The sequence below is a fragment of the Bos javanicus genome, chromosome 16 (genome assembly GCF_032452875.1).
Source record: "Bos javanicus breed banteng chromosome 16, ARS-OSU_banteng_1.0, whole genome shotgun sequence".
NCBI classification, from domain to species: Eukaryota; Metazoa; Chordata; class Mammalia; order Artiodactyla; family Bovidae; genus Bos; species Bos javanicus.
This window is the reverse complement of record NC_083883.1, coordinates 68,121,492-68,147,697: the sequence shown is the minus strand read 5'-3', so window position 1 is coordinate 68,147,697 and position 26,206 is coordinate 68,121,492. Positions and strand designations below refer to the sequence as shown.

Below are 26,206 nucleotides of genomic sequence, written 5' to 3'. Positions count from 1 at the left end.
CTTTTTATATGGAAATATATAATTTTTTTTGAATGACTTATGTATGCAGATAATACCTAATCATCTTGCAAGTGTCCACTTAACTTGATTACCATTTTATATTTATACTTTCATTTAATCTAAACAAATTAATAAGTTTTATGCTTTAAGTCTGTAGGGGATGTAGTTATATTGATTTGGCTGAATTACATGGTTAATACTTTGTCTTCCTTTAAAAAAGACTTTATCTGAGAAAGAGATAGAATCAAGAAGTCTCCAGGAACAGACTCTGGAGCTTCAATCTGAACTTGCACGACTTCGTCAGGACCTTCAAGATAGAACCACACAGGAAGAGCAACTCCGACAGCAGATAACTGAAAAGGAAGAAAAAACAAGAAAGGCCATTGTAGCAGCAAAATCAAAAATTGCACATTTAGCTGGTAAGTTTCTGTATGCTTTATGATTCGAATTTGATGGTGAAAGTTGGTTATTTGATACAGGGTTAGAATTAAATGGGAAAGAAAAGTAAATAATACTAAATGACTTCTGTCTATGTGTTTGCATACTTTAGGTATTAGGTTTATTTAATTGGATTCAAATTACAGCAGTTTTAATTTTCAAGTAATAAGGATGTCCTTAATTTATGATTTCTTTCTTAATTGTTAACTGATAGTGGATAGGGAGTACAGCTGTCCTTCTGCTTTAGTGTGTAACTATTACCGCCTTCTGATGGTAACCCTTTGGGTCCATAGTATACTGTCCAGAGGCCTTCTGTAAATTCTAGGCAGCATTGGACGTTAGCTCAGCGAGTTTTCTGTGCCTCACTCACAGCGGGCCCCATTAGGCCTTCAGGGAGAACATCATGTCAGCTGTATGAGGATCCCAGTGCTACAACCCTCAGGGCCTTACTGCACCTTGCTTACCAGTCTGCTAGTAGGTAAATAAAATGCCAAGTAGGTTGAATTTTCTTATGAGCAGTTATTTAAATGGATCTCTAAGATAGTGTCCCTGGCAACTTATTTCATTTAAAAAAAAATGAAGTTGCTTAATTATCCTTGAGTATCTGCTGTAAATTATATGAAATGAAAATTTTATAGTCTCTCATATATTAAAAATATTTAAAGGCCATATAAAAGGGCTCCTGCTGACTAGTTTATGGTAGATCCTTTATCTTTTTTGAGATCTTGGTTAGAAAAAGCTGAGTCTTTTATTTTGGAGTATATTTTATATTGGAGTAATAAATACATGTTTAAAACCTTGTTTATTGAAATGTAGGGTATATCAGAATTATTGGAGATGTTAAAGTTCAGGAATAGAATCCAATATAGCCTTTGCGTACTTATCAAGCACATAATTTTTTTTGTTTCCAGTGTTTGATTATGATATTGATAGAATGATGTGGTTACTTCTTTAGGTGTAAAAGATCAGCTAACTAAGGAAAATGAAGAGCTTAAACAAAGGAATGGAGCCTTAGATCAGCAGAAAGATGAACTGGATGTTCGTATGACTGCTCTTAAATCCCAGTACGAAGGTCGAATTAGTCGCTTGGAGAGAGAACTCAGGGAACATCAAGAGAGACACCTTGAGCAGAGAGACGAGCCTCAGGAACCTACCAATAAGGTAATCAGCCAGTTCTGTTTAAATGGCAAATCATTTTTTCTCTGTACATTTTGCTTGAAGATGTCTGGTGATTTAGGAGCCTCTGTCTGAGAGAATTAACACGAAAATATTTTGATGGCATTGTTGGGTGGACTCTTGTAGGACTGGCACAATAATCCATAGTTTTCTTTCTATAGGTCCCAGAACAGCAGAGACAGATCACGTTGAAAACAACTCCAGCTTCTGGTGAAAGAGGAATGTGAGTTTTGTTCTTTGGCAGTCTGTTTACAGTCTGTTTCCTGCTTTTCTTTTAAAATACAGGGAGGACCTAGTGATCTTTGGGGAGAAATAAAGTTTATGTTATAAAGTTATATAGTTGAAGAGCAAGAGGCTAAGGTGAGACTGGGGTTCAGTAATCAACAGTTAATACATTCTGCCTTGTCAGGATGCACCACTGTAGAGTATTTCCTGCACAGTTTCTAATGCTTAAATTCAGAACTTCTTCAATAAGAGTTTCATAATATTTAGTGAACAAAAAAATATAAAATTGTACTTACTGTCTAAGTAAGCCTGACGTTCTACAGTCCATGGGGTCGCAAACAGTCTGACACGACTGAGCGACTGAACAACAGTATTTACTGTCTTTAATTTTTTTCCTAATCTGCCAAAAATCTACTCAAAGCAGTGTTAGGAAAACAGTTTGAATGTGTATTAAGGTAATAATTACTGGACATTCACTTCAGTAAGCGTATGTGCTTTACTTTCTTTGGAGTATTTGTACTTTATAAGGAATGTTTGTAGTACTTTTTGTGAATTATTATTTTCACATTTTTCTTTCTATAAGTGCCAGCATGTCAGACCCACCAACAGCCAATATCAAGCCAACCCCTGTTGTATCTACGCCAAGTAAAGTGACAGCTGCAGCTATGGCTGGGAATAAGTCAACACCCAGAGCTAGTATCCGCCCAATGGTTACACCTGCAACTGTTACAAATCCTACTACTACCCCAACAGCCACAGTGATGCCCACTACACAAGTGGAGTCACAGGAAGGTAAGTAAAATAATAACATCTGATTGAACCGACAGTTTTCTTAGATTTATTATGAGAAGATGAGTGTAATTTCAAGGATAAATGAGACTTCCACTAAAGCCAACGTCAGACATCATAGTAAAAGCGGGCAGTTAGTATTTTCAGGTGCGTGCCTCCTAGGTTATTTGTTAATGTAGCATATTTCCTCCCTCCATCATTTTTGCTTTGTTTTGGTTTCAAGCTAAAGAAAGAGGGAAATACACCCTATGAATATATGTCATCTTTTTCAGGACCATGTTTTTCACCTCTATTGGCTAAGAAAGATGATATGAAATCCACTTAGAAAACCATATTAAATCAGTGATTCATCCTAAACATCACTTCTTCACTAAAGCTATCTGATCTTTTCATTTTTTTCTCCACTTTGTTCCCATGTCACTTTCTTAGTCATTACAGCAATTAACCACATTTTATTCAGTTGAATATGTTTTTTTTAATTCCACTTGATTGAGCTTCTCAAGCATAGGAATTTTCTTTTTCATTGTTTTAATTCCTTTACCTAATCTCAAGATAGGTGTCCGTAAAACTTTACTAAATATAATTCCCATAGGTTCTTAACAAATTTTAGAATTCAGTAAATTATTTATGTTTAAAACTACATAAAATTATATGTGCTATGAAAGGACAGACTATTTCATTTGAACTACATTCAGTAAAATGATTATGAGATATATTACCACTTAAACTTAATGGTTATTTTATAATCAATTGAAAGCAAAATGATACATAAGTCTCTTTATATCATTTTATTTGGTCATCATTTGAAAAGAACAGTGGATGCAAAAACAGTTTCAGGTATTTATTTAATTCAACCGACAGTTTACTGCACACTACCGTATCTATCACACAGGCAATACAAAGATGCATAATACATTTCTTTTACCCTCAATGTTTTTATCTAATGTGTGATGAGAGGTATGTACACAAATAACTATGCACAATGTCACGTGTAACAGATTCAGCTCAGTTCAGTTCAGTTGCTCACTCATATCCGACTCTTTGCGACCCCATGAATCACAGCACGCCAGGCCTCCCTGTCCATCACCAACTCCCGGAGTTCACTCAGACTCATGTCCATCAAGTCGTTGATGCCATCTCATCCTGTCGTCCCCTTCTCCTCCTGCCCCCAATCCCTCCCAGCATCAGGGTCTTTTCCAGTGAGTCAACTCTTCGCATGAGGTGGCCAAAGTATTGGAGTTTCAGCTTCAGCATCAGTCCTTCCAGTGAACACCCAGGAGTGATCTCCTTTAGAATGGACTGGTTGGATCTCCTTGCAGTCCAAGGGACTCTCAAGAGTCTTCTCCAACACCACAGTTCAAAAGCATCAATACTTCAGTGCTCAGCTTTCTTCATAGTCCAACTCTCACATCCATACATGACCACTGGAAAAACCATAACCTTGACTAGATGGACCTTTGTTGGCAAAGTAATATCTCTGCTTTTCAATATACTATCTAGGTTGGTCATAACTTTCCTTCCAAGGAGTAAGCGTCTTTTAATTTCATGGCTGCAGTCACCATCTGCAGTGATTTTTGGAGCCCAGAAAAATAAAGTCTGACACTGTTTCCACTGTTTCCCCATCTATTTCCCATGAAGTAATGGGACCAGATGCCATGATCTTCGTTTTCTGAATGTTGAGCTTTAAGCCAACTTTTTCACTCTCCTCTTTCACTTTCATCAAGAGGCTTTTTAGTTCCTCTTCACTTTCTGCCATAAGGGTGGTGTCATCTGCATATCTGAGGTTATTGATTCAGTTCAGCTGAATCTGTTACAGGTAACATCCCCGCAGTCTTGATTCCAGCTTGTGCTTCTTCCAGCCCAGCGTTTCTCATGATGTACTCTGCATAGTAGTTAAATAAGCAGGGTGACAATACATAGCCTTGACGTACTCCTTTTCCTATTTGGAACCAGTGTGTTGTTCCATGTACAGTTCTAACTTGCGTCCTGACCTGCGTATAGGTTTCTCAAGAGGCAGGTCAGGTGGTCTGGTATTCCCATCTCTTTCAGAATTTTCCGCAGTTGATTGTGATCCACACAGTCAAAGGCTTTGGCATAGTCAATAAAGCAGAAATAGATGCTTTTCTGGAACTCTCTTGTTTTTTCCATGATCCAGTGGATGTTGGCAATTTGATCTCTGGTTCCTCTGCCTTTCCTAAAACCAGCTTGAACATCTAGAAGTTGACAATTCAGGTACTGCTGAAGCCTGGCTTGGAGAATTTTGAGCATTATTTAATAGCATGTGAGATGAGTGCAATTGTGCAGTAGTTTGAGCATTCTTTGGCATTGCCTTTCTTTGGGATTGGAATGAAAACTGACCTTTTCCAGTCCTGTGGCCACTGCTGAGTTTTCCAAATTTGCTGGCATATTGAGTGCAGCACTTTCACAGCATCATCTTTCAGGATTTGAAATAGCTCAACTGGAATTCCATCACCTCCACTAGCTTTGTTCGTAGTGATGAAGGCCCACTTGACTTCACATTCCAGGATGTCTGGCTCTAGGTGGGTGATCACACCATCATGATTATCTGAGTCGTGAAGCTCTTTTTTGTACAGTTCTTCTGTGTATTCTTGCCACCTATTCTTAATATCTTCTGCTTCTGTTAGGTCTAGAATAGGGAAGGGTAATCCCAACTTTGGTAAGAATAGAAACCTTAATGCATTAGATGTTCTAATTGTTTTTCAGCCATGCAGTCAGAAGGGCCTATGGAACATGTTCCAGTTTTCGGAAGCACAAGTGGATCTGTTCGTTCTACCAGTCCTAATGTCCAGCCTTCTATCCCTCAACCCATTTTAACTGTTCAGCAACAAACACAGGCTACAGCTTTTGTGCAGCCTACTCAACAGAGTCATCCTCAGATTGAGCCTACAAATCAAGAACTATCCCCAAACATAGTGGAGGTGGTTCAGAGTTCACCAGTTGAGCGGCCTTCTACTTCCACAGCAGTATTTGGCACTGGTAAGACTAATTTTAAAATGAAGTTAGAGTAGACCTGTGCATTTACAGTTCCTTGAGTATATTATATATCCTGAATATTCTTTCTACATACTTGTTTTCTATAGGGTATTAAAGGAGATGATTGTAATCCTAACATTTTATGTTTACTGCTGAATTCTAATTTAGGTCGCTGATTTTTGTCATTAAGATCTTTCTTCCTTTCCAATTATTTCATCACTGATTTTAAAGGTGGTACAACCCATAACATGTAATATTTACAGTTGACCCTTGAACAACACAGATTTGAACTGCTTGGTCCACTTACATGTGGATTTTTTCAGTAGTGTGGTGTTTCAGAACATCACAGCAACTGCACATCCTCAGTTGCTTGGATCTGCAGATTCAAGGAATGGCAAATTTGGAAGGACAGTGCCCCTCCCTAAATTGTTCAATGGTCAAATATAACTCTGTACAAGTCCTGAGAACTAAAAGATGCCTAAAAAAAGATCATGTAAGAATTTTCAAATCTTAAACATATAAGGAAGTTTTTATTTGTCCAAGGAGTCTTTAGATTTATAAATTATAAGAAGGCCCTATATAACCTTTGTGAGTAGCAATTCTATAGTAATACAGTCACAGTGAGTTAGATGTATTACTGTAAATGTTGATTGGCTTTATTAACCAAAAGTTAAGTTGATAGTATGAGACCATTGATTCAGAACATAAATTTATCTTTGTTTACAAAGACCAAAAAAATTTCTCTTTGTTTACACATAAATTGGCAGGAACAGATTTTGTTGTTCTATCCAATGTTTACTGTGGTTTTTGTTTTTTAGTTAAATGATCATGATGTTTTCAGATTAACTCTAAATCGAGCTGTTATCATGCTGTAATTCAAGATTTAAGTTACATAATTTCACAGTTTCAGCTACCCCAAGTTCGTCTTTGCCAAAGCGTACACGTGAAGAGGAAGAAGATAGCACCATGGAAGCATCAGACCAGATTTCTGAGGATACAGTGGAAATGCCTCTTCCAAAGAAGCTGAAAAGTGTTATACCTGTAGGAACTGAGGTATGTAAAGGTCTTTCTGTTTATTTTTACTTCTACCAATAGAAACAAGATACTCTTTCAGTTACAGCATTATTAAGTGAATGGAGGTTTGGGGGGTCAAAATCCAGAAAATACTGCTGTTAGTAGCAACGTTTCCACTGACAGCCCTGGTACTATTATGTAACGTTGCCAATACTGTTGTATATTCTTTTCATATGTTTTATTGAATTTCCAATTTCCATTTTAAAAACAGTTATAGAAACATAGAATGAACTCCATTTCAGCCTTTTTTTAAAATTCAAAGAATAAGGAAGTTTATAGCCTCATGGGTGTTTTAAACTGGTACCTGCCATTTTTTCCCTCTGGTTGACCAAAATGGTTTTCCTTCATTTTATTTTGTTTAGGATAAGTTGTAATGAATTGTTTTCTTGCAAGCATTGAGACTACTAAATGTGTTTCACTGGCATGTATTTAGTTAATGTTCATTAACCTTATTTTGTATATACCAAAGAAGAATGATTTTAAAAGTAAATATAAGTGAAAATGTCTGATGTATTGTTTCATAAAATTACAGATTTGAGTTTTGTTTTATTGGGAGACCTAGCTGAACAAGTGTTGCTTCATCTAGTGAATTGATACGATTCACACACTTATATGTCCTGATGCAGGAGGAAGTTATGGCAGAAGAAAGTACTGATGGAGAGGTAGAGACTCAAGTATACACCCAGGATTCTCAAGATTCCATTGGAGAAGTAAGTAAAATACGGAAAGTAAGGTAAACAAATGATTGCTTGAATGAAATGAGCTTTGACAAATTGAAATAGTTTGGACTTCTATTTTCAATATACTTCTTTTATATTTAACAAAATGTTATTAGAATTGCCAATACAATTTCTACTTTGTTTTACTTCTGATTAGTGTCCTGCCTTCTAAATTTTATTAAAGAAATGTTTTTCTTTATAGAAGGCACAAACTTTCTAAACTAAGAGTTGTCACAAGTAAAGATTATCCACTCTTATGTATTTGAAAGGACGAGCTGGTTGAGTCTTGCATTTATCCATAGTGCCTATTTGTTGGTCCTCAGTTGCTCCCCTCTATTGCTTCCCTTACTAAATTAAAATAATCTCTGAAAGGAAATGCATTTGTATACATCTTCATCTTTTGAACTCTCATTGAGGCTTCTCCAGAAACAACCTGACTAGTGGAAATGCATAGACTCTGAAGATATAAACTTTAGCTTTTGTTCATTACTTTACCACTTAGAAGCTGTATGACTATAAGTAAGATGTTAATTCTCTTTAAGCTTCAACTTTCTCATCTGTTGGAATAACTTTTAGTCTTGTAGAGTACCCAAAATAGTACCTGCCATATATTAGGCACTCAGATTAATGCTTTTCTTCCATTCCCCTGCCCTACAAACTGAGAATTCATAATTTATAGCGTGTGTGCACGCATGTGCCCGTACTCAGTTGCTCAGTCGTATTCGACTCTTTCAACCCCATGGACTGTAGCCTCCAAGGCTCCTTTGTCCACGGAATTTTCCAGGCAAGAATACTGGAGTGGGTTACCATTTCCTTCTGCAGGGGATCTTCCCAACCTAGGGATCACAACTTTGACTCTGGCAACTCCTGCATCAGCAGGCAGATTCTTTACCATTGTACCACCTGGGAAGTCAATTTATAGTAATTTATTTGTAATATTATAACATTAGTTAACACAATTCATTATTATATGCCAAGTGTAGTTAAAATATTTGCATTTATTAAATAATTTAATCCTCATAACAGATCTGGTCACAACCCTGTTTTATAGGTGAAGAAATCAATGCCTAGCTAAGTCATGTACCCAAGTTCTCATAGCATTGGAGCTAGAATTTAATCTCAGGTTGTCTGTTTTTCATTTGTCTTGTTAAGCTTGAAACAATACTTTCTTCTCTGGGTAAAGTTTTAGGATCACTTTATTCTAAAATTATTTTATCTGTATAAAATAAAGAAACTGTCTCAGGCTAATCACAAGTAACCACAGATTGCAGGTACATACTGGTTTCGTAGATGCATTAATTTTGTAAGGTAATTTTTTCAGATTTCCTTGACTACGAACAGAAAATTAAACCTCCAAGATGAATAGGTAATATTCTAAATGGCATCAGTTTCATGTATCTTTCGGAGAGGGTTATACCTGAAGATCATAACAATTTTGAAATAAGATGTAAATTTCGGTGTTATTGCCAGACTTGGTTAAATTATACTAAAATATTTTGTACAAAGCATTTACTTTTGAGATTGACAAAATTGTCTGTGACTCAGAAGTGCCATTGGACTTTGCATTCTGCCTTCTAGCACTGTCTACTCAGTGTGTGAATATGTAACAGTTCATTTTTCTAATTTTCTGACAGTGAAGCAGATGTTCTTTGTAAGTGTTGTTTTTCTTGAAATAAGCATGTCAGTTTGAGTTACATTTTTAATTATACCATGACTTACTCATTTTTTCCATTACAGTAAACATCCTTATGAATGATTTAGTTCATAAGGCATTGTTTCTGCCTTGTATACCAGAAGGAGATTTTGGAACTCCCTGGTGATTCAGTGGTTAGGGCTCTGCGCTTCTACTGCAGAGGGTGTGTATTCTGTCCCTGGTCAGGGAACTAAGGTTCCACATGCCATGTGGCACAGCCCGCCGCCGCCCCCCCCCCCCCCGCCAAAAAAAAGATTTTGCTGAGTACTGAACTAAAAAGTAAACACTTTTTTGTAAGAAATATCAAAAATAAAGTTAAATTATGGTTTATTTCAGTAGCTAAAAATATGAAATTGTTACATTAAGGAAATACTGGTATATCTTTAATGTGGTTTGAAGACTTGAGATAGGGTGTTTAGAAAGGGGGAGAAGTGTTTGTAAAAAGATAATTGTAATAGTTTGTCTTATTTAGTGTGTTTTACAGATGGTTTCTGGTTTGGGGAACATTTTTTGTCTTTTTTTTTTTAATTACATGTTGCAGTTCCATGGATATTCTTTTTTCTGATTTTGGTTTGCACTGTTAACTCACTGTGTTGGCTGTTGAGCACATGAAATGCAACAAGCCCAAAGTGAGATATTCTTAAATATGAAATATACATTGGATTTTGTAGACATATTACAAATTTTAAAAGATAGGATGAATAATTCTTATATTGATTCCACACTGAAATGATTTTTGGCTATATTAAGATTGTTATTAAAAATTGATTTCACTTGTTTTTTTATGTGACTGCTAAAATTTTTTAAATTATACATGTGAAATGTATTGTGGCTCACATTATATTTCTGATGGACAACATTCATCTACAGTACCACCCTGGTACCTTTGACATATACACGTGTCTCTCTGTCTGTGTGTGTGTGTGGTCTATCTTTTTTATTGAAGTATTACCAAGTGGGATTTAGAATAATTTTTCTATAATAAGATAGTAAAGAGACCCAAAACATTTATTTTGAATTAATTCTGCTTTTGAAAACAACATTTTTTAAAATAAAATTCTCATAGCCCATTAGTATTCTTTAGCCTTTACTTATATCTACAGTATGTCACTGATAGTTTTAAGTATAATTGACTATTCTTTATTCATTTATTTTTTTTACTTTTAAAGGGAGTCACCCAGGGAGATTATACGCCAATGGAAGACAGTGAAGAAACCTCTCAATCTCTACAAATAGACCTTGGGCCTCTTCAGTCAGATCAACAAACAGCTTCATCCCAAGATGGTCAGGGCAAAGGAGATGATGTCATTGTAATTGACAGTGATGATGAAGAGGAGGAGGAGGATGAAAATGATGGGGAACATGAGGTGAATTTGATTTGAAATCATTTATTGTTTTAAACTGAAATTCTGATTCCCTGTCACTTTAAGTAGATTGTTTTGCTTTTCTTTTATCCTGATTAGTTCTGAACTTAACATTTGGTAGTGAAATTTGCATGGAGCAAGTGATGGAAAGTCTCATTTGTTTTAATGATTACTAAGTCCTTTAGGATTTGTTAGATTAATTAATCTTAAATCTCACTGATAAGTGACTAGATTTAACTGTAAGCACTATGGTTTCTGAAAGTAAAAGGATTGTTTTTTATTTTGTGGAACCCTCATAGTTCTTTTCAAAAGAAATTGAAGTGTGAAGATAATTATTTTTTAAGCAAAACTTCACATTTTGTTTTGGGTGTTAGTTTAGTATTGACACCTTCTCCTTTTTTGATTCTTTTATTAATCAAACTAAGTATTTAAAAGCTTATAGTATTTCACCATTTTCTCATTCAATGCCACATTTTAAATTTAGAATCAAAATGGACCACTTGACATTCATTTGACACCTAGAAGTTTTTATCTTTGAATTGATCTCATATGGACAGTTAGAACTCGGAGTTGACTGTTAACAATATTAATTCCAGTAAGCATCACAGTTTTGATTCTTGAAGCCACTGAAGTCTGAATTCCATATAACTTTCAGGACGGCTCCTGTATCCTCATCAGTGTGGTGTCACTTAAATTTCTAATCATGGTATCAAGATAGTGTAGAACATGTATACCATATCTTGTATCTTTATTTATACTTGGGATTTTTTACAAGGATTATGAAGAAGATGAAGACGATGATGATGATGATGAAGATGACACAGGGATGGGAGACGAGGGTGAAGATAGTAACGAAGGTACCGGCAGTGCGGACGGCAATGACGGATATGAGGCTGATGATGCTGAGGTAACGGGCCAGAATTTGGACCGTCATTGTCTTCAGGAACTTGCTTGGTACTTTCCAAGAGTATAAAAATCCTGTATTGTCAGAACACTACAACTTTTCCTATCTTTGGATTTTTTGTTTGTTTCTGCTGTCGTTTGCGGAGAAGGCAATGGCACCCCACTCCAGTACTTTTGCCTAGAAAACCTCATGGATGGAGGAGCTCAGTAGACTGCATTCCATGGGGTCACTAAGAGTCGGACACGACTGAGCGACTTGACTTTCACTTTTCACTTTCACGCATTGGAGAAGGAAATGGCAACCCACTCCAGTGTTCTTGCCTGGAGAATCCCAGGGATGGGGGAGCCTGGTGGGCTGCCATCTCTGGGGTTGCACAGAGTCGGACACGACTGAAGTGACTTAGCAGCAGCAACAGCAGCTGTCGTTTGGTTAATTATTGAAGATAATCACGTGATTTACTTGCATTTAGCATTCATATTTTGTTTTCAGGGTGGTGACGGGACTGATCCAGGTACAGAAACAGAAGAAAGTATGGGTGGAGGTGAAAGTAATCAGAGAGCAGCTGATTCTCAAAACAGTGGTGAGATTTTGTTTAGTTTTTCTTTTGTTATTGAACACTTTTAACATTTTACTTAATTTAATATTTTAACCTAACATTTTCTAAACTAAGATTCCACTTAATTATCACATAGGTAGTAAAACTTAGTAAACTGGCAAGGGAAAGATTGGCTCTTGTTCTTGCTTTGTCATATTATTCTCATAAAGTCTATTGTGTTTACATCTAAAATGTAGTCATTATATTATTTTTTTCTACCTCATTGGAATACAGTGAGATTCAGACTTTTTAAATCTATAAAGTATTATAAATGCCATGTGTTGCTTCTGCTCATAAGTGTGAAATTAAATCAAGGACTTCTCATAATAGTAATAGCAATTCACAACCAGGAGAGGTCAGTCTAGTCAAGCTGCAATGTTTCAAGATTTGTGGGTATCAGTTTTAAAATATTGTCCAGTTTTCTGGTAAATAAGAGACTTTTTGATCAATAGAGCATGCATTTTGTTAATTGTTGAAAAGATGAGTCCTGGCAATCAGCTAAAAGTTGTAGGCAGTAAAGAATTATAGAATTCATAGAAAATAATTTTCTTTTAGAATCATTTTTAAATGTTTTTTGAAGACTCTGTGATCATCTGGTTTTGATATTCTGATTTTAACAGATAATACTGAGCCAAAATCAGTAGTAATATAATAAAAAACCTTATATATGTAGACTAGTGGGAAAACAGAATATCTGAGTTTTTGTGTAGGCCTGTGTATAAAAATGTAAATTGTATACTCATTTGAATTAAGGAAAGGAAAGGCAAGCAGTCTTTTCAACTTTTAAATTTTTTAAGAGAATGAATATTGAACTATATAATGAAAAATAGTATTGCTTTTTAAGGGAGATAAGGAGCTAAGGAGATTAATTGTAATAATTTACATCTTTAAAGCGTTTTATGGATTTAAGAAATACCTTTTTTGTGTCACATAATTGGGTTATAGAGGGAAAGTTTTTGCCTAATATTATCACTGAAAGCTAAGTCTTGTGAGCATGAGTGTTCATAACCTTTTTTCCTTAATGCAAAGCATAACAGATGCTCATTGAATACTTACTGGGGAAATTCTTACAATAAGCTTACCAGGTTTTAACTACCAGTGAAGAATCTGAGAAGCAGAAGCAAAGTGATATAACTAGGTTAAGTGTTAAAAGGTACTAAGTGTTAAAATGTTTATCTTGTGTTAAGCTAAATGCTTTCTGTCCATTATTTGAAATCTTCAGAAAAATGTTTCTTATGGGTTATATTTTTGTTTCATGAACCAACCAAAGAAATAGAAGGAACTTGCTTAAGGCTGTACAGCTGTTAATTGCATACCTGTTATCTCTGGGTCTGCCACACCTCGCTATTTTTTTATGAAAATATTAGTTAGGTGAACATTCATAGTGGTAAGAATTATAGTTCTAGCGATTGTCCAGATTACCTTATTGTAAACTTAATAGTTCAGAATAAAATTCTCTTTTCCTATAGGCGAAGGAAATACTGGTAGTGCAGAGTCCTCTTTTTCCCAGGAGATATCTAGAGAACAGCAGCCATCATCGGCATCTGAAAGACAGACCCCCCGAGCACCTCAGTCACCAAGACGCCCACCACACCCACTTCCCCCAAGACTGACCATTCATGCTCCACCTCAGGAGCTGGGACCGCCAGTTCAGGTATTAAAAGTACTAGTCACTTTGAACATTTTACTTTGAAAAATGTTGGTTTTTTCTCCCTTTCTTTCCATTAGCTATTACTTTGTTTTTCCCCAGGAATTAAGTGAACTTTTTAATGTTTTGGTACATTTTTATAAAATTTTTGAGCTGAAACTAATCTCTGAATTATTTTCCCTGAAATATGGCAGACGGGGACTTTGGAAAAGCAAGGCTTGCTAAAGTCTTGTATAAGTTGGAATGATTATATGCAGAGAAAATAAGGGTCTGCTGTTTGTACAGGTTAAAAAAGAAATTTTTACTGGATTTTGATTAAAATATATTTCAGCAGCTGACCCATTTGTTTTGAAGGTTTCTTTCTCCAAGGTGCATGAATTATTTTTAAAATACATTTCTGTTCTTAACAGATCTTTTTTCTTCTTTTTTTTTGGAATCACACATATTAATACCCACTGTTCAAGTTCATGATAGTGTGCATAACCCTTTACATGAGACACTCTTTGTAGTAGGGTTGAACATCTCTATCAGAAGCTCTTGAAGAAACAGCTGGAAAAGTACAAAGGATCTATTAATCATGTAGCTTGAGTCTTTGTAGTATACTAAACACTGTCAAGGGTAGATTTTACCAAAGTACCACTGGTGAAGATAAATTTTCTCATTTTCTGAAAATATAAAGTCTTAGAGGATTATTTATGGATCCTGCAATCTCCATCTCCATCAATTTTTAATTGTCTAAATTTGGAAACAGTTTACAAGTATTCAGTACCACTGTTTGAACTCTAAAGGATAATTCAGGTTCAACATCCAAACACTTAAAGAGATAGAAACTAACTTAGTTATCAACAAATAACAAGGACCAGAGTTTGGTTTTACATAGTGATTAATATTATCTACTGGTTAATAAAATATTTGTTGGTTAATATTATAGTCTGTATAATTAAAAACATGTCACTGTTTACAAAATAGACTTCTTTAATACTGGTACAAGATTAGTAGCAGTTTAAGAAAGGTTCCAATGATTACATTAATCTGCTAACAGTTATTTTATTACCAGCCTGGTAAGCTGTATCTGTTAGCATTTGGTGTTTCTTTCATTGCCTAATTCCTTAAATGAAATTCCTTTCTTGACACAGAGAATTCAGATGACCCGAAGGCAGTCTGTAGGACGTGGGCTTCAGTTGACTCCAGGAATAGGTGGCATGGTAAGTACCTACCTCTCATGTAAAGGTGATTTATTTGTTCAGCGATTATTTGTCTTGTCCATACAGATGCTCCTATCATGCCTGCTAAGTACTTGTTTTCTGTCTTTTTTAGCAGCAGCATTTTTTTGATGATGAAGATAGAACAGTTCCAAGTACCCCAACTCTTGTGGTGCCACATCGTACTGATGGATTTGCTGAAGCAATTCAGTAAGTTAATGAGATAGAACCACACTTTGTGACTAATAAAACTCTTTCCCTCTTAACTTGATTACATTTGATGATGGATACATTATTTGTTAAGTTCTATACTGGGTACAGGGGTTTTAGGTGGCTCAGGGGTTAAAGTGTCTGCCTGGAATGCGGGAGACATGGGTTCAATCCCTGGGTCAGGAAGATCCCCCTGGAGAAGGCAATGGCACCCCACTCCAATACTCTTGCCTGGAGAATCCCATGGAGGGAGAAGCCTGGTAGGCTACAGTCCATGGGGTCGCAAAGAGTTGGACACAACTGAGCAACTTCACTTTCACTTTTCATACTGGGTACTAAGCACTTGAGAGTAGAAGGGTTGAGGATGTAGTGTTTGAGAAAATCACATCGAGAAGAATGAAATACAGTGCTTCCATCAGAAATTTAAAATTTAAAGGCAGTATACAGTGGTTAAGAGCATGGGCTTTAGAGTTAGAATGTCTGGCTTTGGAACCTAGCTATACTGCTTACTTGCTATATCAAGTTACGTGTATTCTCTGTACCTGAGTACCTTCATTTTATTAATGAGAATAACACAATATTTCTTTACCTCATAAATTGTGAGAATTAAATGAATTTATGTTACCATATTTATATAATATCACCTGCACATAGTAAGTGCTTTATATCAGATGTTGGTGAAAGTGTTTATAGTCATCATAATGGATAATACTGTTGTGTAAGCTAAGCTTATGCACAACTAATGATAATCTTAACACTCTAGAATAGAGGAATGAGCAAGAAGCTTTGTTTATAAAAATGAAGGAGTGATTTTTACCAACACATAGGGGAAAAGAACCAGAGGACTTAATGGGGACAGCATTAAATTGAGTCTTGAAAAAAAATACCTGAAGCTTACTGAGCATTCCCATGAATCAGTGTTTTAATCTTCATGACTGTGAGACTGATCACACCATCGTGGTTATCAGGTCTTTCAGATCTTTTTTTTTGTATAGTTCTGTGTATTCCTCTGTGGTCACTCACCTAGAGCCAGACATCCTGGATGAGAAGTCAAGTGGGCCTTAGGAAGCATCACTACGAACAAAGCTAGTGGAGGTGATGGAATTCCAGTAGAGCTATTTCAAATCCTAAAAGATATGCTGTGAAAGTGGTGCATTCAATATGCCAGCAAATTTGGAAAACTCAGCAGTCACCACAGGACTGGAAAAGGTCAGTTTTCATTCCAGTCCCAAAGAAAGGCAATGCCAAAGAATGCTCATACTACCGCACAATTGCACTCATTCCACATGCTTGCAAAGTAATGCTCAAAACTCTCCAAGCCAGGCTTCAGTAGTATGTGAACTGAGAACTTCCAGATGTTCAAGCTGGATTTAGAAAAGACAGAGGAACCAGAGATCAAATTGCCAACATCCACTGGATCATAGAAAAAGAAAGAGAGTTCCAGAAAAATATCTATTTCTGCTTTATTGACTACACCAAAGCATTTGACTGTGTGGATCACAGCAAACTATGGAAAATTCTGAAAGAGATGGGAATACCAGACCACCTGACCTGCCTCCTGAGAAATCTGTATGCAGGTCAAGAAGCAGCAGACTGGTTCCAAATTGGGAAAGGAGTACGTCAAGGCTGTATATTGTCACCCTGCTTATTTAATTTATATGCAGAGTACATCATGCAAAATGCCAGGCTGGATGAAGCACAAGCTGGAATCAAGATTGCCGGGAGAAATAGCAATAACCTCAGATATGCAGATGACGCCACCCTTATGGCAGAAAGTGAAGAACTAAAGATTCTCTTGATGAAAATAAAGAAGAGAGTGAGAAAGCTGACTTAAAACTCAACATTCAGAAAACTAAGATCACGGCATCCAGTCCCATCACTTCATGGCAAATAGATGGGGAAACAATGGAAACATTGTTATATATTTTGGGGCTCCGAAATCACTGCAGATGGTGACTACAGCCATGAAATTTAAAAATGCTTGCTCTTTGAAAGAACAGCTATGACCAGCCTAGACAGCATATTAAAAAACAGAGACTTTACTTTGCCAACAAAGGTCCGTCTAGTCAAGGCTGTGGTTTTTCCAGCAGTCATGTATGGATATAAGAGTTGGACCATAAAAAAAGCTGAGCACTGAAAAACTGATGCTTTTGAACTGTGGTGTTGGAAAAGATTCTTGAGAGTCCATTGGACAGGGGGATCAAGCCAGTCAATCCTAAAGGAAATCAGTCCTGAATGTTCATTGGAATACTTTGGTATTGAAGTATAGTCCAATACTACCAGTACTCCAATACTTTGGCCACCTGATGTGAAGAACTGACTCACTGGAAAAGACCCTAATGCCAGGAAAGATTGAAGGCGGGAGGAGAAGGCATAACAGAGGATGAGATGGTTGAATGGCATCACAGACTCAATGGACATGAGTTTGAGCAAGCTGCTGGAGTTGGTAGTGGACAGGGAAGCCTGGCGTGCTAGAGTTCGTGGAGTCGCAAAGAATCAGACACGACTGAGTGACTGAACTGAACTATGAGAATAGATACTGTTATTTTATTGGCAGATAAGGAAACATGGAGATGCTAACACATTGACTAGACTTCAGACAACTAGGAAGTGGCAGTTTTTATTTCAAACCAGTCTGGCTCTGGAAACTATTTTTAACTCTTGTACTGTACCACTCCTTCTAAACAATAAGAAGGCTTTTCACGTGGAAATGTATATGTTTAATTGTGGCTGAAATATCTGTTGCATGATATGTACTTGAAGAATAGAAAAAAAATGTTTCTACAGAAATGGGAGCTCAGAAATGGGACGTGATTAATTTTCTAAGGTATGTGATAATATATATGGCCATAGAACAAGTTTTAAAGTTGCTCAGTTAACCACAACTCACCTCAGGTAGGAGAAGGCAGTGGCAACCCACTTCAGTACTCTTCGCCTGGAAAATCCCCTGGATGGAGGAACCTGGTGGGCTGCAGTCCATGGGGTCGCTAAGAGTCGGGCACAACAGAGCGACTTCACTTTCACTTTTCACTTTCATGATTGGAGAAGGAAATGGCAACCCACCCCAGTGTTCTTTCCTGGAGAATCCCAGGGACAGAGGAGCCTGTTTCTATGGGGTCGCACAGAGTCGGACACGACTGAAGCAACTTAGCAGCAGCAGCAGCATCTTTTCATGTGCCTCTTGGCCATCAGTATGTCGCTTAGTCATGTCTGACTCTTAGCGACCCCATGGAATGCAGCCCACCAGGCTCCTCCGTCCATGGGATTTTCCAGTCTGGTTTGAAATAAAAACTGCCACTTCCTAGTTGTCTGAAGTCTAGTCAGCCAATCAGAAACACTCATCTAAAAAACTGCTCGGAATTTAGGTTCCTTTTAATAGAAGGAGACAGATGTAAAATTTTACCTGATAGAGGTTGTCCTTAACTAAAACAATGATGGAAACAGGAAATAGATTCAAGAGTATAATCCATAAACCACAACATCAATAGCTGGCTAGCCAGGGAAGGTTAGGGTAAGGAGTGGGCAAAGAGTGAGATAATACTATTTTATATCCTGGATTATGGGCAGAAAGCTTAATGGTAGTGTTATTAGGGCAGGGAGAAAACAAATTTCTAGCCAGCTAATAATTAAATCATTTCTAGACCAACATTGAAAACTGAGACAAAACTTTTTTCATGATTTTACTCATTTTCTGTTATATCTCATGTTCAGTTTATGTTGCTTTTTATGTATCTGCATAGCGATTTCTAGCAGATTTGAGAAATGTGAGGCATAGGTCAGGAGAGCTGGAAGTTATTTTTTGTATAAATCATGTTTATATAAATCACATAATATGAATCCCATGATTTATATTATTGCTAAGATCTTGACAACTGACATTTTGAAAATATTTTCATATATGAGAATTTCTTTATCAGTTTTATTTTCAAACTGTTTTCCTACTTTGTTTTTGTTTATTCTTCCTTCTTCCTGTTTTCTTTCCATCATTGCAGTTTAAGCAAGGTAACTTTAAAGGTCATCTTAAATTAGTTTTTGTCTATTTAGTTCTCCACAGGTAGCTGGTGTTCCTAGATTCCGGTTTGGGCCACCTGAAGATATGCCACAAACAAGTTCTAGTCATTCTGATCTTGGCCAACTTGCTTCTCAAGGAGGTAAATAGCTAAATAAAACCTTAGCTCTCTTGGATTTGCATGTATTTGGTAATAAACCATTCTGACATGATTTTTTTTTTAAGTGAACAAGTATTAATTTAAAAAATATGTATATATAAATAATTCTTATCCTAATTAATAGAAAAAGGTATAATATATTTAATACTTATTAAAACACGGCCTTAGATATGTGTTCTGAACAAAATTTTCAGTTCTTTGGGCATAATGACTAACTTTTACATTTGTATCTCTTTTGGCTCCTAGTATAGTATCAAGAATATTTGTTGTGCCCATGAATATACATGGGTACTACCATCCATTTTAAAGTTGTTGGAAGGAATGCAGCATATTTTTTTAGTTTGATGTTTATCATTCCAGTTAAGTTTATAAAACTAGTTAGAGATTTTCCATTAACATTAAAAATTAAAAATGTTAAAAATATGTGGAATAAAATGATATCTAAATTAAGTAATAGCAGTTGGTTACTTGGACATGAATTACACTGTTTCTGGAATTAATTACCTTTTAATCATTGGTTGGCATTCATAGAACACACTGTATTTCTGGGAAGCTGTTACGGTATTTTGTAAATGAATAGGGAATGCATACTGGTCTAATAATAAGCCCAGAACTGAAGAATAATCTGCAGCCCTTATGTAAGTCATGAAATTCATCTTAGTCCCTGGGTGGTTTAGGATGTTAGGTCTAATACTGTTTCCCTCTACCAATATGAAATTGTGAGTTGACTTCAGAGAAATTCAAAGTTTTAATGTGGCTTTATTATAGTACTTCTAAGACTTGGAAGTCAGATCTAAGCTTACATTGGAATGCTACCACTTTACTAGTAACTTTGGGGAAATTAATTAACCGTTGAAATTCAATTTCTTTAGCAAAAAAGACTAATATAAACTTGCAGTTTTGGCGAAGAGTAAATTCAAACATAGTACCTAGTTCATAGTTGGTTACTCAATAAAGTTAGCTTTTATGAAACTATGAGAGCACTTCAGCTGGTCTTTTTCAGGGTACTTAAATTAATGTTGTCTCCATGGTGACTCATTGGTAAAGAATCCTTCTGTCAATAAAGGAGACACAGGTTTGATCCTGGGGTTGGGAAGATCCCCTGGAGAAGGAGATGGCAACCCACTCCAGTATTCTTGTCTGGGAAATCCCATGCACAGGAGTCTGGTGGGCTACAGTCCATAGCGTTGCAAAGAGTCAAACACAACTGAGCAGCTAAACAACAACAAATCAGTGTTAGCTTTAAGGATACACATACATTTAAATGTATTTACATATTTGGGGGATTGACCTTTGCTTAATGGGCTGATTGTGGGCTTCAACAGAGTTATGTGTCTCCACTGATTAGTTTTCTTTCTTTTTGATATCTAGGATGTGGACAGTATTTTGTCCTTTCAATCATTAATGTTCAAAATTGTCTTTAGGTTTGGGAATGTATGAAACACCCCTTTTCCTAGCTCATGAAGAGGAGTCGGGTGGCCGAAGTGTTCCTACTACTCCTCTGCAAGTAGCAGCCCCAGGTAGGTATCAAAGGCAGATCAGTAGATTATGTTTTATTGGTGAAATGGAAACCTGTGATTAAGAATATAAGGAGACCACAAAGCTGAAGTTTTCATTGCTCTTCTGGTCTTTTCATTTTCAAGTGACCGTATTTACTGAGAGCACCGCCTCCGATGCCTCAGAGCACGCTTCTCAGTCTGTGCCAATGGTGACAACGTCCACTGGTACTTTATCCACAACAAACGAAACAGCAGCAGGTGATGATGGAGATGAAGTATTTGTGGAGGCAGAATCTGAAGGGTAAATGTTTACCTTGTAATTTTTGCATGCTTATACTTGTCAGACTTTTACATTTTTTTGTTCTTTCCTTAAGCCAGAAACAGTCTCTTGAGCTATATTTTCAGTGGCATCCTTTTACAAAAATAAACCAAGCCATATATTTTGGAAAGCCAATTTTTGCACAAAATATTATATTTTAAGACTTAGACATTATTATTACAGAAGAGAGATAACTTTTTAAATGGTTATATTCTTGAAAATTGCATATGATGCATTCTAAGACAAAGTATTCTCTAAAATCACTGGTCCTCTTCCACTAATGTAGCTGCTTGAACTTTTCCCCAAGAAAGAAGTCTTTCTGTGAAAGTTAGGAAATGACTCACTTTTCCATTTAGCAGTGGGCTCTCAAGCAAACCTCACCTATTTTTTATTTATGTGCATTTAGAACTTGGTCTGAAACACTGACTTCTTAAAAATTAGAAATCTTCAAGACCTGACTTAACACATCAGTTATAAACAAAGTTTAGAAAGAAGTATTTCACAACAAATCATCTGAATTTTTTTTTAAACCAAAGGAGGTGGAACAATTTAATAGAAAGAACTCACTGGACAGTGCTTTGGAGAAGTTTAACTTTCAAAGCGGAACCTGATTCTTTATAAAATAAAAATGTTAGACTGCTTCGTAGTCAGAAGCATAGCTAGAAGTAGAACCCAGATTCCTAGGTAGTGCTCAAGTATTGTTTTATTTAGCAACATTTTGTTAGTGTAATTAACAGCGCAACTGTAGTAGATATATAAGAAAAAATGAAGTCTATTGATACACCTCTCACTCAGTGCTGCTTAATTTGAGAAAGTTACACACCCTGCTGAAAATACTAGCTGCCTTTAATTCCATACCATGTATGCAAGTCACTTTATATGTGTCGTTTTTAATCCACACAGTATCTATCACAAAGTTTTGTCCCCATTTTACAAATGAGAAAGCTCAGACTCTGAACATGTTAAAATAACTGGCTTAGACTGTACTTCTCTAGTTTTCAACTGTAGCAGAGTCATAAGAGGTATCTTTCAGGTTCAGTTCAGTTCAGTTGCTCAGTCGTGTCCAATTCTTTGTGACTCCATGAACTACAGCACGCCAGGCTTCCCTGTCCGTCACCAACTCCCAGAGCTTGCTCAAATTCATGTCCATTGAGTCAGTGATGCCATCCAACCATCTTACCTTTTGTGGTCCTCTTCACCTCCTGCCTTCAGTCTTCCTAGCATCAGGGTCTTTTCCAGTGAATCGTTCTTTGCATCAGGTGGCCAAAGTATTGGATTTTGTTTCAGCATCAGTCCTTCCAATGAATATTCAGGACTGATTTCCTTTAGGATTGACTGGTTTGATCTCCTTACTGTCCAGGGTACTCTGAAAAGTCTTTTCCAACACCACAGTTCAAAAGTACCTATTCTTCAGTGCTCAGCTTTCCAACTCTCACATCCATACACGACTACTGAAAAAACCATTGCCTTGACTAGACAGACGTTTGTTGGCAAAGTAATGTCTCTGCTTTTTAATATGCTGTATAGGTTGATCATAGCTTTTCTTCCAAGGAGCAAGCGTCTTTAAATTTTATGGCTGCAGTCACCATCTGCAGTGAGTTTGGAGCCCAAGAAAATAGTCTGTCACTGTTTCCCTTGTTTCCCCATCTATTTGCCGTAAAGTGATGGGACCGGATGCCATGATCTTCCTTTCTTGAATGTTGAGTTTTAAGGCAACTTTTTCACTGTCCTCTTTCACTTTCACCAAGAGGCTCTTTAGTTCTTCACTTGCAGCCATAAGGGTGGTGTCATCAGCATATCTGAGGTTATTGATATTTCTCCTGGCAATCTTGATTCCAGCTTGTGCTTCATCCAGCCTGGCATTTCGCATGATGTAATCTGCGTATAAGTTAAATAAGTAGGGTGACAATATACAGCCTTGATCTTTCAGGTACATGGTTATATGTACTGAAGTTTGCAGATGATAAAAACGGGAGCACATATAAGTTATTCTTATACTCTTAATCTTCCTCACTTGTTTTTTGATGTGCTTTCTCGAATGGGAGAGAGAGATGAACTTATAGCTTTGAGCCAGGAATTCACCTACCCTAGCCTCATCTGGGCTAGAGCCCATGGTGAAACAGTGGTATATTATTAATAGTTGGAACTGTTGTGGATTATTTTAGTATCTAGTTTTGTTGAAAGTTGTTTCGCAATTTATCAAAACCCAGATATTGTTATCTACTGTGAACATCAAGAATGTGAACATCTTTTGTTAAAAAGAAAAAAAAAAACACAGCAAAAAAGAGGAAAAAATAAAATTGGAATATGTCCTAGTGAGAAAAGAAGTGAGGAAAAAGGAACTTGAGCTCTCTTTTCCCTTGCCTTTTAAATATATGGTTACTATTGTTAGAGTCTGAAATTTTGAGTTGGAGGGGACCTCTGGGTTATTTAAATGATAGACTATATCAAAGAAAAGTTTGGGAACAATTTAGGATACATGCTAGAATCAGTTTTGTATTTTCTAATGAATTTTTGTTTTCCTTTCTTAGTATTAGTTCAGAAGCAGGCCTCGAAATTGATAGCCAGCAGGAAGAAGAGCCTGTTCAGGCCTCTGATGAGTCAGATCTTCCTTCCACCAGCCAGGACCCTCCTTCCAGTTCTTCTGTAGGTAAGTCCCTGCTCCAGACTACAACACAGCTTTTACACATCAATCTTGTTTGCAAAAGACACTGTTCTGTTAGTAACAATTGATAATTCTTTTTTCCTTGACTTTTAAAATGCTTCATTTGAAAGGAAATTTTTACTTTATTAAAAAGAACTTTTAATTTGTATTAAAAGAAATTGGTTGTGTCAGAGTTGCCATAGGGGCTGGAGGGATGGATTATTGGGAGAGACGCTAAAGAGTAGTCTCCAGGCCTCTTGCCTGTATTTAAACCAGAGCAATTCCTTTTTTATTTCTTCTAACTGATAAGTTCTACATGAGATTTGGTATGTAGAGTTGAGGGTTGGGAGGCCTGTTGCTTAAAAAGAAATTGAAATTTACTAATGTAAATAGTTTTATAGTTTGGTTTTTCACATTTTTGAAGTTAACTTTGGAAAGGGCTATGGATCTTTCTTACAATAAAAATTATTTCTGCAGTTCCTTTTAAAGAATAATTAATATTTATTGAGCACTTACTTTGTATCAGACAGTATTCTAAGCCCTTTACCTGTATTTATTCATTTAATTCTCATACCACCTAGCATGGTAAGCACATATCTTCATTTCATAGAAATGGGAACTGAGTCACAAAAAGGTTGAATAATTTCCTTCAAAGTCACACAGTAATGGCCAAGCCGGGATGCAAACTCAAGAAGTTTGACTGGAGACTCCACTCTTAAATGGTACACTGAGATAGCTTATTCATCTCAGAGTTTTTAGCTAGGGAATTTCTTTTGTTATTAAAGAAATATATCTTCAGTCACCCACTCTTAATTATTTCATTTTAAATTGTTTATAGCAGTAATCTTCAAACTCTGTCATGGACTGTTCAGGTTTTATGGAAGACCTGCTCAGTTACTACTTTTTTCAGTCATGGCACTTGGCTGTCTCAAGACCTCTTCTCCCTTTCTGCTGCTTTTCTATGACACATTAACCCGTTACCTAATATGCCCAGATTCAGATTCTGTATCTGTCTTTTAACAGCTAGTAACTTTAAATCTCTGCTCACTTCATTGTGAAATATGGACATTCATAATTCATCTTGCAATCAGGATTAGAAATAATATATGTAAATTATATAACTCAGTGCTTTGCACACAGGCTCAAATTGTAGCTGTCATAATTATTATCAATATGATAGCATTATGAATAATATAATAATTGAAGTTCTATGACCCCAGTCATATTCTGATGTCCCATGAGAATTGTCTTTCCTCCACGGGAGGGCACGAGTTATATCTTACCAGAGCTTGCATGAGAAAATACGGTTCTTGTTCCCTTTTACAGTATAATATGAAATGAGGGTGTTAACTAATCCTCCCCATCTGAGCAGTCATCCATGTGGTCAGCAAATATTTAAGTGTCTGCCAAGTGCAAGGCAGTTTTACAGAAGTGTTACTAAAGAAAGTGATATTTAAGGAAAAACCTGAAGGTAAGGGAGCAAAGCGGTGCAGCTCTTCAGGGGAAGGTGTTCCAGGATGAGAAAAAGAGTAGATGCAGAGTCCACAAGGCAACAGTGTGATATGTTCAGGGGTCAGCAAAGAGGCCTGTGTGGCTGAAACATAATCTGGACAGAGAGAATAGCAGGAGGTAATGGGATGGGGGAGGATAGATCTTGTAGCCCATTGTCATTTCTCCGGCTTTCGTGGATATAGCAGGCTTTTGGAGGGCTTCAGACAGTGTCGTGACATGATCTGACTGAACTTAGTATCAGTTTGGCTGCTGTGTAGAGAAGAGACTGAAAGTGAGTAGTGGGCAGCAACAAAGAGAAAGTTTGGAGAATATTGCAGTAATTGAAGGTAAAGACGATGATGTTTTAGACAGGACAGTGGAATCAAGAATTGTGAGGAGTCAGATTCAGGATATAGATTAAAATTAGAGCTTACAGGATTTGCTAATGCTTGGATTTGGGGATGTCTGGAAAAGGGAGGAGTCAGATATGACTGGTGGTATATTGCAATGGACTGTTGTTTCCTGAAGGATATTGGTAGTTTGTTTTCGCATTGTATTCCCCAGCCTTTTTCTCAGTGTCTGATACATGGATAGGAGCCAAGTAAATATTTATTATTAAATCATAAGAGTTGGGTGAAATGAATCAAAAAGTCAAAAACAATTTTTTTTTTAATTTTTTTAACTTTTTACCTTTTTGTTTGTTAAATGTCCCTTGTTAAAAAACAATTTAAATATAGAAAGCAATGGGCACCTCTGCATTCTATCCATGCATTCACTTAGTAATTAGTTTTTGTCATTTTAACTGCTTTCTTGTTTATTAACTTGCTTTCTTGTATATTAATGCTTTTCTCAGATACTAGCAGTAGTCAGCCAAAGCCTTTCAGACGAGTAAGACTTCAGACAACATTGAGACAAGGTGTCCGTGGTCGCCAGTTTAACAGACAGAGAGGTAAATTTCTAATATGCTGATCACGTGATAGGATGTGCAGTAGTATTAAATGGAATGAGTTTTTTAATCCTTAAGCTTCCAGTGTGTATTTATTTGACTTTTTT

General features: G+C 36.5%; 1 protein-coding gene across 1 annotated transcript in view; it reads left to right on the top strand.

Moving 5' to 3' along the window:
* Positions 1-26,206, top strand: part of TPR (translocated promoter region, nuclear basket protein) — a 63,875-nt gene that overhangs the window by 36,915 nt on the left and 754 nt on the right. Inside the window, exons 34-51 of the mRNA XM_061383497.1 lie at positions 221-419; positions 1,394-1,599; positions 1,776-1,837; positions 2,423-2,631; positions 5,353-5,625; positions 6,527-6,675; positions 7,323-7,406; positions 10,278-10,475; positions 11,248-11,379; positions 11,866-11,956; positions 13,441-13,625; positions 14,756-14,824; positions 14,937-15,031; positions 19,076-19,182; positions 20,625-20,720; positions 20,844-21,000; positions 23,550-23,668; positions 26,007-26,102. Coding sequence (XP_061239481.1) covers positions 221-419; positions 1,394-1,599; positions 1,776-1,837; positions 2,423-2,631; positions 5,353-5,625; positions 6,527-6,675; positions 7,323-7,406; positions 10,278-10,475; positions 11,248-11,379; positions 11,866-11,956; positions 13,441-13,625; positions 14,756-14,824; positions 14,937-15,031; positions 19,076-19,182; positions 20,625-20,720; positions 20,844-21,000; positions 23,550-23,668; positions 26,007-26,102 — 2,527 coding nt within the window. The remainder of the gene's footprint in view (positions 1-220; positions 420-1,393; positions 1,600-1,775; positions 1,838-2,422; positions 2,632-5,352; positions 5,626-6,526; positions 6,676-7,322; positions 7,407-10,277; positions 10,476-11,247; positions 11,380-11,865; positions 11,957-13,440; positions 13,626-14,755; positions 14,825-14,936; positions 15,032-19,075; positions 19,183-20,624; positions 20,721-20,843; positions 21,001-23,549; positions 23,669-26,006; positions 26,103-26,206) is intronic.